Source organism: Oratosquilla oratoria, chromosome 27 (genome assembly GCF_046742065.1).
Source record: "Oratosquilla oratoria isolate Oo_2021 chromosome 27, ASM4674206v1, whole genome shotgun sequence".
Classification (NCBI taxonomy): Eukaryota; Metazoa; Arthropoda; class Malacostraca; order Stomatopoda; family Squillidae; genus Oratosquilla; species Oratosquilla oratoria.
The window spans coordinates 50,499,246-50,515,488 of NC_134803.1; the positions used below are offsets into that span (position 1 = coordinate 50,499,246).

The 16,243-nt window shown below is 44.5% G+C and overlaps 1 protein-coding gene across 2 annotated transcripts in view; it reads right to left on the reverse strand.

Annotated features, from left to right (window-relative positions):
* Nucleotides 1-16,243, reverse strand: part of LOC143040047 (maltase A3-like) — a 41,961-nt gene that overhangs the window by 17,512 nt on the left and 8,206 nt on the right. Inside the window, exons 2-3 of one of the 2 annotated variants that reach the window (XM_076210651.1) lie at nucleotides 16,116-16,243; nucleotides 15,605-15,732 (exon numbers count right to left, since the gene is read on the reverse strand). The exon at nucleotides 16,116-16,243 is cut by the window's right edge and continues 199 nt beyond it. In XM_076210651.1, the coding sequence (XP_076066766.1) occupies nucleotides 15,605-15,732; nucleotides 16,116-16,201 (214 nt within the window). In that variant the 5' untranslated portion in view covers nucleotides 16,202-16,243. Of the gene's footprint in view, nucleotides 1-9,793; nucleotides 11,917-15,604; nucleotides 15,733-16,115 lie in introns of those variants that run through there. The other variant, XM_076210650.1, reaches the window with a different exon arrangement.

The window sequence follows — 16,243 nt, forward strand, 5'->3', positions numbered from 1 at the left end:
TGTGTGAATAGCTGTAGTTTGCAATGTTTGTGAGTGCGTGTATACCTTGTGGTCCAATGTGTTTTAGGTGGATGTTGCTTATGTTATCAGGGCCACAGGCAGATGAGTGCTTGAGATTATGCATTATGAGTTTTGTCTGACTGTCTATGAAGGCAGGGAGTTGGGTGTGTGTGTGTGCGTGTAAGCTTACAACATTCTCCATAGATCGGTCATATATGAGCTCTCATCCGGGAGGGTAATACCTATCAATCACGAGTCCAACACATGATCCAAGACCATGGTGAATCACGCACACACACAAAGATGCAGTTGTTCTTCAGAGAACCAAAGTGGCCACGTGTGTGAACGGTACGACCTTATTGGTCGTTTGCACTGTGACGTCATCGTGCCCGTTGCCCGCTGGTCTCTCTCACTCCGAGCGGGATCCCTTCGCGCCCACGCCCGCCCGCTGTGGGCGTGCGGGCGGGCGAGTGAGGCAAGTCCAATCGCGCGCCCACGGGCTGATCTTTATTGACGCGAGACTGACCAAGGGTTGCAGTCACTCTGTCTGTGTCTGTCTGTGCCTGTCTGTCTGCCTGCGTTTGTCTGTCTGTCTGTGTCTGTATGCATTTCGGGAAGCAGGAACATGCAAACAAAATCTGCTTTGTAATTCGTCTGCAAATGTGTATGTGTGTGTGTGTGTGTGTGTGTGTGTGTGTGTGTGTGTGTGTGTGTGTGTGTGTGTGTATGTGTGTGTGTGTGTATGTGTGTGTGTGTGTATGTGTGTGTGTGTCTGTGTGGGTTTGCGTGTATGTGTATGTATGTGTGTGTGTGTATGTGTGTGTGTGTGTATGTGTGTGTGTGTATGTGTGTGTATATGTGTGTATGTGTGTGTATGTATGTATATATATATATATATATATATATATATATATATATATATATATATATATATATATATATATATATATATATATGTGCGTGTGTTTGTGTGTGTGCACTAGATATATGAAAACGTAGTAGAGGAAAAATAAGAAATTTACGATTGCGAGAGAAAAAGACAAACTAGGAAAGCATAAGCTTTGTAACAAACATTTTACAATCCAGGTATACCTGACCTCAAACACCTATATTCGTAGCTGCTCGTTAGTTGGAATAATCAGGTCACGATGCTTCGTGGATGTACAAATCACTTTTTCTTCTTCGTTAATGGCTAAGTCTTCTAAACTCACTAAACAAACGAAAATAAATCTAGATGGTCTGATGAGCCGACTCATCTACTTTCTTTAAGAATTTCGAGAAACCATACACACAAACACACGGGTCGTTACTCCAACTCCCGTGGGCGAGGAGTTATGTGTGTGTGCATGTGTAAGGTCACAGCATTACCCATAGATCGGTCATATACGAGCTCTGAGCTCTCTTTCGGGAGGGAAATAGCTGTCGATCACGAGTCCAGCAGGTGATCCAAGACCATGGAGAATCACACACTTCCTAATGTTACGCCTCCCATTAATGCCCAATCTTAATTGGAGAAACAATTCTACCTCCAATCATCGACGAACCATATTGAGCCTAAATGGCAGGGTAACAATGTACTGCACATCAAATAAATCTGTGCAGTACCTTCAAGCACGTATGTCAATAGGTTTAGGTGACCGGTGGATAACTCAAAGGGGCAAGGTAAGGTTAAGGCAAAACTATGGTGTTCTAACATAAATTATGTACATTTCACTTAGCACTACACACACACTTATTTTATGCCTACCCGGACCACTTGTTACCACTAGGGTCCACCTAACACACTTAACCTAGAGATTTTATAGAGGAGCGGGAAGTGTCCGCTCTGTACGGGTTCAGAAATTAGAGAGAGAAAGAATACGAATGCGTATTCACTCGTGACTGCGGTCACCATGAGGGGGCCGCAGTTGCTAACTCACAAGCCGTTATTATTTATTTCATTACAGGCAGGGTGAGTAGAATAACAATACACATACAGATATTATCAACATAATAAGGTACAATATACAATATAAACAATATCCTAACTAACTAAAATAAAAGGATAACACGGAACAGAGAATATTATATTTCATACGATCGGTAATTCAGAAAGACGAAAAAATTAGGGCGTGGCTACAACTACCCGAAACAAGTGGTAACATGAAAAGTACATCTATTACAAAGGAACACATACTTGCGATCACGCAACACTAACAAGATGGTCAATCCACGTTTGGTTTTGGAGAGACTAAGAAGTGCGAGTATGCCAGATGAGAACTTCGATTCTATTGGTCAATAGCAGCGACGACTCACTCCTCCCGTGACCAATCAGAGCTCTTGTTCGTCTTCGGGTAGATGCTTTGGCTCGATTTTTGTAACTACCTGGACACCGAAAATTGGTCGTTATTTATGCTACGACTGGAAACATAATTACGATCTGCGTTCCTGATCGTTTGTTAATACCTTAGACACAATAACGATAGACAATTTATATTAACTGGCGATCGATGAACACCTACTCAATAAACGCGCGCCCGCGTGTGTGTGACTGCGAATTTGTGCGATTTTTTGAGTGTGTGTAATTGAGTGTTTGTGTGAATTTGTGTGATTGATTGAGTGTGTGTATGTTCGTGTGTGTGTGTGTGTGATGTAGGTGTGTGTGTGTGTGTAGGTGTGTGTGATTGCGTGTACGAATTTGTGTGATTGAGTGTACGTATATTCGTGTGTGTGTATGTGTGTGTGTGTGATTGCGTGTACGAATTTGTGCGATTGAATGAGTGCGCGCGCGCGTGTGTGTGCGTGCGTGTGTGCACGTGTGTGTTTGTGTGTGTCTGTGTGTGTGAGAGAGAGATAGAGAGAGAGAGAGCGAGAGAGAGAGAGAGAGAGAGAGAGAGAGAAGAAAAGAATAAAACAACTGGGGAAGAAATTGGCGTGGTGCGCATCAGTAGCGTCCGGGTGTGAAGGTACGAGACGGAGGAGGAAGTACGAGGCATGAGGAGGAGGAGGAGGAGGTGGGAGAGAGTGGGATAGGGGATTATGGGGAATGAGGAAGTAAAGCCACAAATGGAGATTAGAGAAGGGAATATGAGGGATGTCTCACCCCATATTATATATATACTGTATATATATATATATATATATATATATATATATATATATATATATATATATATATATATATATATATATATATATATATATACATATATATTTAATTCAGGGATGGTAAGGCAACTAATCCTGTCTTCCCTTACTCCATCTAATAATGTACGTACACACACACACACACACACACACACACACACACACACACACACGAATATATGAATATATGATGGTTGTTGACTGGCTATGCTTTGTTGCAGATATACTACGTACTACGTGCACATTCTCAGTGTTCCCTTGGTTTAGTTGCGCTTGGCAAGCACAAGGTCGGCCAGGTGGGCCAGGGAGTGCCGGGCCGGCCGACTGACAGGTCTGGCTCGTTCCACACGCATCGACTTTTCGCCGTGCGCCGTCCACGACACGACGTCGTGCTCTCAAAGTAACCGTGGGTGTCTAGGGACGTTTCCACATGTAATGACCACCTGTGAAAGGGTCCATGGCCACCCATGGTTATTTGAGAGCACGACGTCGTGTCGTGAATGGCGCACGGCGAAAAGTCGATACGTGTGAAACAAGCACGCGGATGTGAGTCTCGGAGCGGGTAGGTGGGGGGAGACAGCGTGGCAACAAGGGTAAAGGAGGGGGGCGGGGAGTGGGGAGGGGGAGTGACTATTTCGTGTCCCCCCCACCCCCGGCGTGCCTGAGGAATACCAGAAGAGTTTTCTGCCAGAAGTTTGACCCGCCGTCATCCTCTCCCTATCTACATTACACCACCCTACGTCTGCCCCATTTACAACTCGGTAGTGAACAAAACATGTGCCAAAGATTAGTGGAAGGGAAGAAGCAGAAACGGGACTGGCTCGACAAAAGAAGTGAGATTGCCGTTTATCCAACCGGTTTCTTACCAACTAGCTTTGCAAAGGGTTACCTCTTATTCCACGCAAAGCGAGTTTCGTGTTCTCGTGTCTGGGACGGAATCAAAAGCGTGTTTAAAGTCCAGGTAGACTTGCTCTTTGGGTCGTAGTTTCAGATGACCATGTTGTGAAGTTCTAGCAGGTTAGTCGTGCAAGAACGTTTATGTCTGAAGAACGTTTATGTCTAAAGAACGTTTATGTCTAAAGAACGTTTATGTCTGAAGAACATTTATTTCTAAAGAACGTTTATGCCTGAAGAACGTTTATGTCTGAAGAACGTTTATGTCTGAAGAACGTTTATGTCTAAAGAACGTTTATGTCTAAAGAACGTTTATGTCTGAAGAACGTTTATTTCTAAAGAACATTGTCTGAAGAGAACTTGTGTCTGAAGATTTATGTCTGAAGGACGTTATGTCTGATGAACGTTTGTGTCAGAATATATCTGAAGAACGTTCATATCTGAAGAAGATTTATGTATGAAGAACGTTTATGTCTAATGAACGTTTATGTCTGAAGAATGTTTATGTTTAATGAACGTTTTTGTCTGAAGTCGCACTGGCTGATAGTAATTACTGTAGACATTTGCCTTTTGAGTGACATTCTATGGCTTCCCTAACAATCGTTTCCTTTATCATGACCCCCCATGGAGCTCAGGCAGAGACGCATCACGATTGAGGCGAATCGAGAGGCGTCAGCCTGAAGAAGAAGAAGAAGAAGAAGAAGAAGAAGGAGGAGGAGGAGAAGAAGAAGAAGAAGAAGAAGAAGAAGAAGAAGAAGAAGGAGGAGAAGAAGAAGAAGAAGAAGAAGAAGGAGAAGGCGAGGAAGAAGAAGAAGAAGAAGACGAAGAGGAAGAAGAAGAAGAAGGAGAAGACGAAGAAGAAGAAGGGGAAGAAGAAGAAGAAGATGAACGAGAAGAAGAAGAAGAAGAAGATGAAGAAGAACGAGAAGAAGAAGAAGGAGAAGGAGAAGAAGAAGAAGTGGAAGAAGAATAAAAAGAAGAAGAAAAAGAAGAATAAGAAGAAGCAGAAGAAGAAGACGAAGAAGCAGAAGATGAAGAAGAAGAAGAAGGACAAGAAGAAGATGAAGAAGAAGAAGAAGAAGAAGAAGAAGAAGAAGAAAATCTTCGCATGTGAGGTTGAGAGTAATGGTGGCGGTGACAGTTCTACCAACTGGCGGCCAAAAATGTAGGATGGGTTGAGGGAAATAAAACTTTCCCTGTTGTCAGCTTACGGGTGGTGTATGTGTGTGTGTTGTCAAAACAGGAAGGGGTGGAAGAGGTACCCCATTGTGGGAAAATGAGATTATCGACCACTGAAGCCTTGTCAGAGTCGCGTGTTGACAACAGTGGATGTGTTGTCAATAGTGCCGAGGATGTTGCCAGTGCCAACAGTTGGAAACGGTAATGGAACTAAACGTGGTCTTCGGGATTCATGGCCAGACAGGACGTTGGAAGTAAACACGGTGTCACACTGCCCGGCTCGGCCGTTGCGGCTTCCTGTTGGCTTTGGCAAAGTCTCTCTTGTTATGAGTCAATAGACTTGAAGGGTTTGAGAGTAATTTGATAACTAGGGAGAGATGATGGTCCTAACACCAAGTTCTGGCTCTTGTCGCCAGGTGATTTTATTAAGATAATTTAACTTGCCCCCCCCCTCCCCCAGCATCCGGCCGCGCCAGCATAAGTGTTGGCGGTGAGTGGGGGGGGGAGGGGGAGGGTCGTTGGCAATCATTGTGGAGGAGGAGGAGGAAGAGGAGGAGGAGGCAGCGGAAGCGATTCTATTTCTAGAGGTGTTGGCGCCAGAAGGAGCCGCGCAAAATGGTGATGATGATGATGATGATGATGATAGTGATGGTCATGATGATGATGATAGTGACGGTCATGATGATGATGATGATGATGATGATAGTGATGGTCATGATGATGATGATTATGATTATAGTGATGGTCATGATGATGATGATGATAATGATGGTGGTGGTCATGATGGTGATGATAGTGATGGCCATGATGATGATGATGATGGTGATGATGGTGATGATGATGATGATGGTCATGATGATGATAATGATGGTGATGACGTAAATAACAATGGTGCTGCTGCCGATGGTGCTGGTGATGATGATGACATCAATAATGATAATGATATCACAGGAGTAATGGCAACACAATCAATATACGTATTAATGTAACAAGTAATTATCTCCTAATTATTACGTTGCAGGTCCTTGGACAAAACGCCGCATCCTCATCGAAGGTTACTCGCGTCGTGACGTGACGGAGTAACGCTACGAGTAACGGTAACGGTAACCCTTTCACATTAGTCACGTGTTCAAACAAATCCTTTCATTAAGTCTAGACTTTCCTCACAGTGCCTCGTATACTATGAATAATTGTCGTGCACTGCTCATATGAGGCGTTCAGAAACAGAGGGGCCTCCCAGCCAAGGTATAGTTTTTGAGAAAAAAAAAATCAAAGTTTTACAGTTCTCTTTTACAAAGGATTACAAAGGCGGAGCATGCCGACAGGAGACCTTTTGGTCCATAACTAGGTCGGATGCGAAAAAATATAATAATGATAAAAATAAAATAAAATAAAATAAAAATTATAATAATATAAATAATAATAAATACGTGCTTAACTCGAAACCGGCCAAAGTGGCGCGGATGCCCCTTTGTTCCTGAACGTCTCAAACGTGCGGGGATCCCACAGGGATGAATAAAATCGGCTGACGGCAGAGAAAACGAAACGGAAGAAAATGCCACCTAATAAGAAAGAGATGACGAAGTCCATGTTTACCTGTAAAGCCTAAGATTTATTTCATTCTATTTATCTATAAACTTATTCTTTCATTTATTCATTCATTTACTTATTTACCAATTCAATTACGTATCTATTCATCTAATATTTTGTTTTCTTCACGCTATGTGCAAAGGTCATATTCATTGCATAGCCTGTAATACCCTTCCTTGTTTCTTCTCATACATTCTACGCGGTATGTGGTCTAGTGTAGGCCCTATGGTCTCCAGTCTCCTTCATTCTTATGTTCTTATAAGTACGAATAATGACATGGGTATTCCCCCTCGCACCTTGAGCTGGCTGATCCGGTCGATGAAGAAGAAGACGAAGAAGAAGAAGAAGAAGAAGAAGAAGAAGAAGAAGAAGAAGACGAAGAAGAAAAAAAAAAAAAAAAAAAAAAAAAAAAAAAAAAAAGGACCCTCCCTCCCCCGACCCCCTGATTGGCCAACGGGGCCAATTGTCCACGCGCATCGCCTCCGAGTCCAAATCGGGAGTTGTTAATCATGCAGGCCATTAGCTACTGCAACAGCCGAAGGGTCTCAGCTGGTTTGCTGTTGAGTGACGAATTTAACTGTGAAGGAGTTATTGCCAACGCTGTCGGCTGAGCCAAAGGTCACACAGTTGGCAACAAGATGGATGTATCTATTATTATCATCATTGTTATTGTATGGATATATTTTCATCATTATTGTTATTGCTATTATCATTATCATTAATATTATCATCGTTATCACTGTATTATTATTATTATTATCATTATTATTATTATTATTATCATTATTATTATTATTATTATTATTATTATTATTATTATTATTATAAGGGAGGTGCCAAAATAAGAGGGAGAGACGAGGGTGGAGGGGAGTGGAGTATGATAGGGATGGAATGGGTGGGAGTGGTTTTTATGCCTTTGTTTTTTGGCTACCTCCCTTATAAGGGGGAAAAAGGCCTCTGGTATATGTATGTATGTGTGTATGTATTACTATTGTCATCATCATTACTATTATTATCATTATTTCGTCTTCGGTAACTAGCGCTTCTATCCTTGGAGACTATATGGCACTAAGGAGCCCGAAGATCTTTGTAACAAATAAGGACATCGTAGAACATCCAGTCATTGTTTGTCAATGAAACGCAGCCTTCCATGATTCGTTTGTTTTGTCATGTCAGCATCTTATGCTACCCGATCTTCTACCTTCCGCTTTTTGTGCTATCCAATCCTACGTCTTCCTCGTCTATTGTTATCCAATCCTACGTCTTCCTCGTCTATTGCTATCCAATCCTACGTCTTCCTCGTCTATTGCTATCCAATCGTACGTCTTCCTCGTCTATTGTTATCCAATCCTACGTCTTCCTCGTCTATTGCTATCCAATACTATGTCTTCTTCGTCTATTGCTGTCCAATACTACGTCTTCTTCGTCTATTACTATCCAATCCTACGTCTTCCTTGTCTATTATCTAATCCTACGTCTTCCTCGTCTATTGCTATCCAATACTATGTCTTCTTCGTCTATTGCTATCCAATCCTACGTCTTCTTCGTCTATTACTATCCAATCCTACGTCTTCCTCGTCTATTATCTAATCCTACGTCTTCCTCGTCTATTGCTATCCAATACTATGTCTTCTTCGTCTATTGCTATCCAATCCTACGTCTTCTTCGTCTATTGCTGTCCAATCCTACGTCTTCTTCTTCTATTGCTATCCAATCCTATGTCTTCTTCGTCTATTGTTATCTAATCCTACGTCTTCCTCGTCTATTGCTGTCCAATCCTACGTTTTCTTCGTCTATTGCTGTCCAATCCTACGTCTTCTTCTTCTATTGCTATCCAATCCTATGTCTTCTTCGTCTATTGTTATCTAATCCTACGTCTTCTTCGTCTATTGCTATCCAATCCTACGTCTTCTTCGTCTATTGCTATCCAATCCTACGTTTTCTTCGCCTTGCGCTACCTGACCCTCTACTTCCGCGTCTTATCCTATCCGATCCTCTGTTTTCCGTTTCTTATGCTATCTGATTCTCTATCTTAGGGTCTCTTTGCATAAGAATAGAGGATCTCAGCACATTAAGCACCCCTCATTCATCCCCTGCTCCTCATCAATCGCACATCAATTATCAATTTTGGACATATGAATAATTAAATGATGCAAAATATTCAACACATTTTATCTCACCGGGATTGTCTATAGCGTGGTGGCACTTCGTTCGTTTTATTCTGACTGGCGCCACAGGGCGACGGAAATGAAGGAGATAGCTTGGCGCCGGCGCCGGCAGGTTTAAGAGCTGTGTCAGCACCTGGCACGACGATGGCGTGACGCTCCGGAATTCTTAAGATGTTGGCTGAAATGAGCCGTGACGTCACACCATGTTAGGGGAATAGAAAGACAGAAAAAATAAGAGAAAGAAAGAAGGGAAGAAATAAAGATGGAAGGAAAGGAAGAAGAAAGAAAATGAATTAAAACAAAGATAAAAGGAACGAAAAAAGAAAAAGGTGAGAAGAAAGGAAAAAAAAAAGAAAAAAGAATGAAGGAAGAAGGAAATATAGAAGGAAAAGAAAGAAAGATAGAAGGAAAGGGATGAGCCCAGGTTCACAAGGGTAGAGTGAGTTGGCGTCCTTCAACTCCTCCAAGTCATCATCATCATCATCATTCCTCTGCCTACGCAGAGCCACGTGTCTTACTCGAGCCCACATCCGCCTCTGGACGCGTCCACAGTACTAAACACACTCAAGCACTTCCCACGGTTAGTTATAAACATAGTCCCACTCGCAAAGTTTCATACGGAATTGAACGTGTGTGTGTTTGTGTGTGTGTGTGTTTGTGTGTGTGTGTGTGTGTGTGTGTGTGTGTGTGTGTGTGTGTGTGTGCGCGCGCGTGTACGTGTATCTACAGCTATTACTGTTACAATTACTTGACTCTTAATGTTATTACTGCTTTAAGTGAAATTATAGGTTTCCCTGAATTTCAGCAAACACTAGGCCTGTTGCGAGTAACATTACCTTTCAGGTCTCCCGTTCCGCTTCCGCTGTGGTCCCCGAAGGACCTCGGGTAGATCTGATAGATAATCGAAGTCCACCACTTCGAGGCCGAGTGTCCGGTCGGTGGCGGGGTCCTCCGGGGAGGCAGGTCATCGAGAGCAAACAAATGGGTCGTCGTAGCGATCCCTGGGTCCTCGTCAGTCCCCCACGTGACCTCGGGTACCCTGAGGTCATGGTCAGTAATGCCTTCGGTAATGGCCACTACTTCTTTGGGTGCCTCGGTGCTTACATTATCTTCTTCGTTGGAATCTATCCTAATCTCCGTCGTATACTCTTCGTCTCCGCCAGAATGCGGCACTTCGGTGGTCGTGGGCGGATCTCTCGTGGTCGTAGTTGACTCCTCTTCAGTGTCGGTGGCCACCTGGGAGTCCCCGTGGGGAGTCTCCCCATCGTGACACGAACTTCCACATCCGCTGCCTTCCTCTACCTCCTTGTCGCCCACCTCGTGCCCAGTCTCACTCTGACCCTTGTGGTCCTCCTTCTCCTCCTTGGGATTCTTTATGATCACGATTACATCGCTCTCCGTACCGGTGCAGTCGTCCTCGGTGCAGTTGACCTCGAGGAACGTCTCGTTGTGCGGGAGGAGCGATTGGGTCACGTTCGTCATGTTCTCGGGATTGTAGACGTTGATCACTTCGTGGAATGAACGGGTCGGGTCTGTGACGTTCACATCCGAGTCCAACTGGTGTGGGTCCTCAGCACTGTCCGGACGAACCACGATTACCGTCTCGTCTTCCTGTTGCTTGTTCCCACCGTCTTGACTTTCGGCTGGGAAACTGTAGTCAAAGGTCGATGGAATCAAGATACTGAGAGGGTTAGGTTCTTCGTCCGGGGAGAAAAAGAATTTGTCTAGTTGCGCGGTAAAGATGTCATCAGCCTCACTTAACTCGGTGACACGTGTGGTCTTCGTTTCGTCTTCTCCTTCTTCTTCTTCTTCTCCTCCTTCTTCTTCAGTGCCTCGACTTTTGTGGGGGAAAGTATAGTCAAAGGTCGACGGAACCAAGACACTGAAAGGGTTAGGTTCTTCATCCGAGGAGTAAAGAAATTTATCTACTTGGGCGACAAAGAGGTCATCAGCCTCGGTTAACTTGATTACACTCGTTTTGTCTTCTCCCTCTTCTTCTTCTTCTTCTTTTTCTTCTTCCTCTTCTTCAGTGCTTCGAGTTTCGTAGGGGAAAGTATACTCGAAGGTCGGTGGGACCAAGACATTGAAAGGTCTGGTGCCTACGTCCTTAGGGTTGGTTCCTACGCCCGCGGAGAAAGGGGATAGTTCGGGTTCTTCGAGGGCCTGGTCCTCCTTCACGGTCAATCGAGGTCCTCCTGGGTTCTCCTTCCTGTCTCCCGCACTGCCTTGGCCTTCGATATATTCGAAGGTCGACGGGAGCAAGACAGGCGACGGCTGGATCCCTCTGTCTCCGGAAAGGGGGAAGGTGTCCCTATCCGAGGTGTAGTCTGCTGCAGAAGTCCTTTCCCCGATTCCTCCTTCTGGGCTCCAGAAGATTCCGTCCACGAAGTCAGGGCTCTTGAGTTCGTCCCTTCGTCGGAGGCCGAGCGTCAGGAAGGGGTTCCAAAAACCTCCTTCTTCTCTTCCTCCTCCTCCTCTGAATTCCGCCTCTTCCCTCCGGTTCTTGGAGTAGCCAGAGGTCACCGAAGGCAAACCATAGAGAGGATAAGGATTCGGATCGACGACTCCAACAGGAACAACCACAACCGTGGGCATAAGTCGCCCTTGCTGCAGACCCGAGTTCGAGGGGGACGCGGAGCGAGAGAGCTGAGGGTCTGGCTGAGTAACAAGCCCTTCGTATCTCACAGGAGGAGGTGGAGGAGGAGAAAATCTGCAGCACGAGAAGAGAAATGAGCTACCGAAGAGGCTGACCAGTGCCATTTTTTTTTTTTTTTTTTTTTTTGTCTTCCGAAACTTTTGTTCTTTTTCTGGTCAATAGTTCGGTTCTCCTCCTCGTTTAATGGTTCTCCCCCTGTCACCAACACTCTCTGGCACGTTCTTCCTTCTTTTCTTTAAAACCCGCACCGCGTGTTCTTTTCCAGTTTCTTTGTTTTCCAGCACAACGTCCCAAAAAACGAAACAGAAACTCTCCGACTACCGACCGTTCGCTGCTGATTCCAGGACTCCTGGATTCCTGGACTCCAGGACTCTGCAGACCATGGAGAGAGGGAGGATGGTCGAATCTTCCCTGCACAAGGACCAAGGAGGACGTGTGCTTACAGCAAATACCTTTCTCGGAGTGAACTTCGCTTTGGTGAGGTCACACTCTTTTATCCTGCCGTCCTTGCCGCCGTCGGGCCCCGTCCCCTCCTCCCCGTCTCCCACCCCCCTCACACTCATCGATGCCTCCTCTCATCCATCCTCTGATCCACCACCTCCTCCACTTCCTCTGGATACCGGAGGCAACATTCTTTACTCCTTCGCTCTCTGGGGTTCCTACAGATAATGAATAAGTCAGTCTGGTGGCAGCCAGGTTAAAAGATGAAGTGCAAACCGGCATGGCAGGGTTTATACATACATACACACACATACATACATACATACATGCATATATACATACACACATACATACATATATACATGCATAAATACATACATACACACATACATACATACATGTATATATACATACATACACACATACACAGATACATACATGCATATATACATACACATATACAAACATACATGCATATATACATACATATATACATGCATATATATATACATACACACATACATGCATATATACATAGACATACATACATGCATATATACATACACACACACATACATACATACATACATGCATATATACATACATACACACATACAAACATATGTCTTCATATGATGACCAGTACAAATAATTGCCGGATTGGACCCATGAGTCAGTGACAGAGCAATCGAAATAGCTGTGTCTCGCTGCACTGCCTCTGATCCAAGCGATGAGGCGGGTGCCAGGGATGACCGTTCATCCACGAGGTCCTCAGAGGGATAGGGGCTACGATGACAAACCCGCGAGCTCATCATTGTTTGTTCTCTAACCGATGCTGAGGTCATCGTGAATTGCCAATAAAAAGAGACTTGGCTCAAAGGACAGACAGACAGATGAACAGACAGACAGACAGAGATGGACAGACAGGCAGTGTATAATGTATTCATTCTTTTCCCTGCAGATGTGCATGCGTGCGTGTGTGTGTGTGTGTGTGTGTGTGTGTGTGTGTGTGTGTGTGTGTGTGCGTGTGTGTGTGTGGTTTCCCTTGGTTGAATGAAATCGCCTAGCGGCAGCCAGAACATCGTGAATGGTAAAGAAAGGTTTTGACATAAAAATTCATTGACGAACGTAATCAAGGAGTAAGTTATAACCAACTTTAACAGTGTTCTGGTCCTGCAACGCAAGACAATAGAAAGACATACCTATGCCTCGATGGACGTAAAAATAGATATAATGAACCACTCGAGAAAAATGCGCGCGCAAGCACACAGACACACACACACACACACACACACACACACACACACACACACACACACACACACGCAGAAGGAGGAGGAGGAAGAGGAGGAGGAAGAAGAGGAGGGGGAGGAGGATGCATTTGGTGTAGAACAAGGAAAAGTGACAGATAAGCTCCATGGAGCAATCAGGGTGAAGTATGAATTTGTTGTGCACGTGTTGTATGTGTGTGTGATTCACCACGGTCTTGGATCATGTGTTGGACACATGATCGACAGTTATTACTCTCCCGGATGAGAGCTCAAAGGACATATATGACCCGATCTATTGGGTAATGTACCTTACACACACACACACACACACACACACACACACACACACACACACAACTCGTTCCCCACCTGTTTGTCTTAGTGCATATGAGTGTGTGTGTGTGTGTGCGTGTGTGTGTGCGTGTGTGTGTGTGCACTGCATGTGTCAGCGCGCAAGCGTTCGCACGTTCAACTCACTTTTCTCAAGCTCATCCAATACGTTTAGATATGTAAAGGTTTCCACAGGCATGGGCGAGTCGATGAGAACGCCCGCAAAGATTCTCTTCCCCCCCTCTCTCCCCCCTTTTACCCCCCACGACTCTCGAGCGGACAAATACCTGGTGAAAGACAAGTGAAGGTCGGAGGTGGAGGAGGAGGACCGTGCGCACCGTCATTGTTGTCCTACGGAGTTGGGGCTGAGGTGGAGGGGAGGAAACGACGCGGGCGACCGACAGAGCCTCTGGAGCTCTGGAGTCGTACCGAAGAACAGGAAATACATCTTTCACATCGACTGATTGATTAATTGATTGATTGATTAAGTAGAGAAATCGTTCATTATCCTTACAAAATGGGTAGCTTGCCCAGAACAAAAAATAATAAGTAAATGAATAGATAGATAAACGCATAAAAATAAATAAATAAATAAATATGTAAATAAATTAGATAAATAAAAAATAAATACCTAAACAAACTAATAAATAAATAGATATACGTATAAGTAAATGCTCGTCTGACAAAGAATGTCAACGCAGGTTGCAGACCCCCATCAACATGAACCGTTCTGCAGCTGAAGAGATGAAGAACTATAGTTCTCCAGCGTTTCTATCCTTACCAGGTCCAGGACTTGATTTGCGTTTCGGCCGATAGTGAAAGAGATAGAGAGAGAGAGAGAGCCAGAAGAGATAGGAAGAGAGAGAGAGGGAGAGAGACAGCAAGAGAGACAGGAGACAACGAAAGCAAGAGAAATATATATATATATATATATAGAGAGAGAGAGAAGGGAAAGAGAGAGAGAGAGAGAGCGACGCGGCGGCGCCTTTTGACGTAATGCGTGTTTGCATTGCTGCGGAATCGATCGTTGCGTGGCAAGACCTCATGACGTCACCTGGCGTGACGTAACACGTCCAGTTTTTTCTGGGGTGAATAAAATCGCCTAGCGACAGCCAGGACAAAACACGTAAAGGTTTAACTATGATGACTCAGTCATGATAGTTGTCTTAATGGAGATCATTGACACGGGGTGATCCCTGCCTGTGTTACCTAATGGGTGAAACGATTAAAATCGCCTGGCGACAGCCTGAATAGGTGGAAAAGTAACACCCGGCACGGAAGGGGACCAGAAGACTACTGTCCCGTTAAGGGGACATCGGAGCGAAGCGCCTCCCGTCGGAGAGGTCGAAGACACCCGAACGTCTGAGCAAACACGCGAAGAAGAATAAACATTTTCTTCTTCTTTTTTATTTTTTCATCTTTTTTCTTTCAAGGATAAATTTTTCTTGGGCTCGAAGCTTCGAAAATATAAAAGATGATATGTAAGAAGTCTCTAACCTTTTACCTAACGGTTGGTACTCGCTCCTTGTGCCTCGCCTGTCGCCAAGGATTCATCATCCAATCCGTCGCTGTAAGGAGGTGGGGGAACGGGGTGGGGGGGTTGCAAATCGACGAACTCACGCAAGAATGGGGGGGGGGAAGAATGCAAGAGACCCTAAGTCCTACACCAGGTAGTTCCATGTCCCTTACTACCTACCATCCTTGTACATAAAGTTATCTCAACTTTTCAATAACCAATTATTTCAGCGCTCAACTTATGGTAACTAAGTCTATTTCATTCGTTAACCATTCTGTTGGTAAATCAATTCTTCCCTATTTCAGGGTCTTACATAAAGCACTGGGAGTATAACACTTATGGAGTCAAGCACTCCCAACGGGGAGTCTTACGAGAGTCATGCTTGACGATCACTCTGAAAATATTCGATGTGGACAAGACCTCGCTAGCTTACCTTGGAGATCGCCCGTGCCTTCCATGTCGAACTTGGCGTCGAAGAGAGATCGTGGATAGATCTGGTAGAGGGCGCCCTTCTTCCATGCGGTTCCTTCATGCTCGCTGTCGCTCGTTCGGAACCCGACCCTGTGTGGTATGCCAATATCGAGTGAGAGGTCGTAGAACTTCTGCGTACAGCTTTGCAGTTAAGTCAAAAAGGTAAATACACGGTTCCCCATATATATATATATATATATATATATATATATATATATATATATATATATATATATATATATATATATATATATATATATGTATATATGTATGTATAGGAAATATACATGTCAATGTATATTTGTACACACATCGGTAATGCCATTTTTATATACATTCATTGTTTAATTTTCCTACAGACCTAGTTTTCCCCCCACAGACACCATTACCCTGAGTGTGGGTGGTCTAGGCCCGTTGGCCCCACGGCTCCACTCGTCCCTGCGACCACGCACGCGTATCCAAGGGGGACTTACTTGGCGACAAGACAGACGACGGTGATGAGGATGGCCCCGACGAAGATGAGGGCGAAGGTCACGGGGAACACCCAGCGAGGGACCATCTTCCCGAGGAGGAGAACGTCAACGTCTTCGCCCGGATCGGT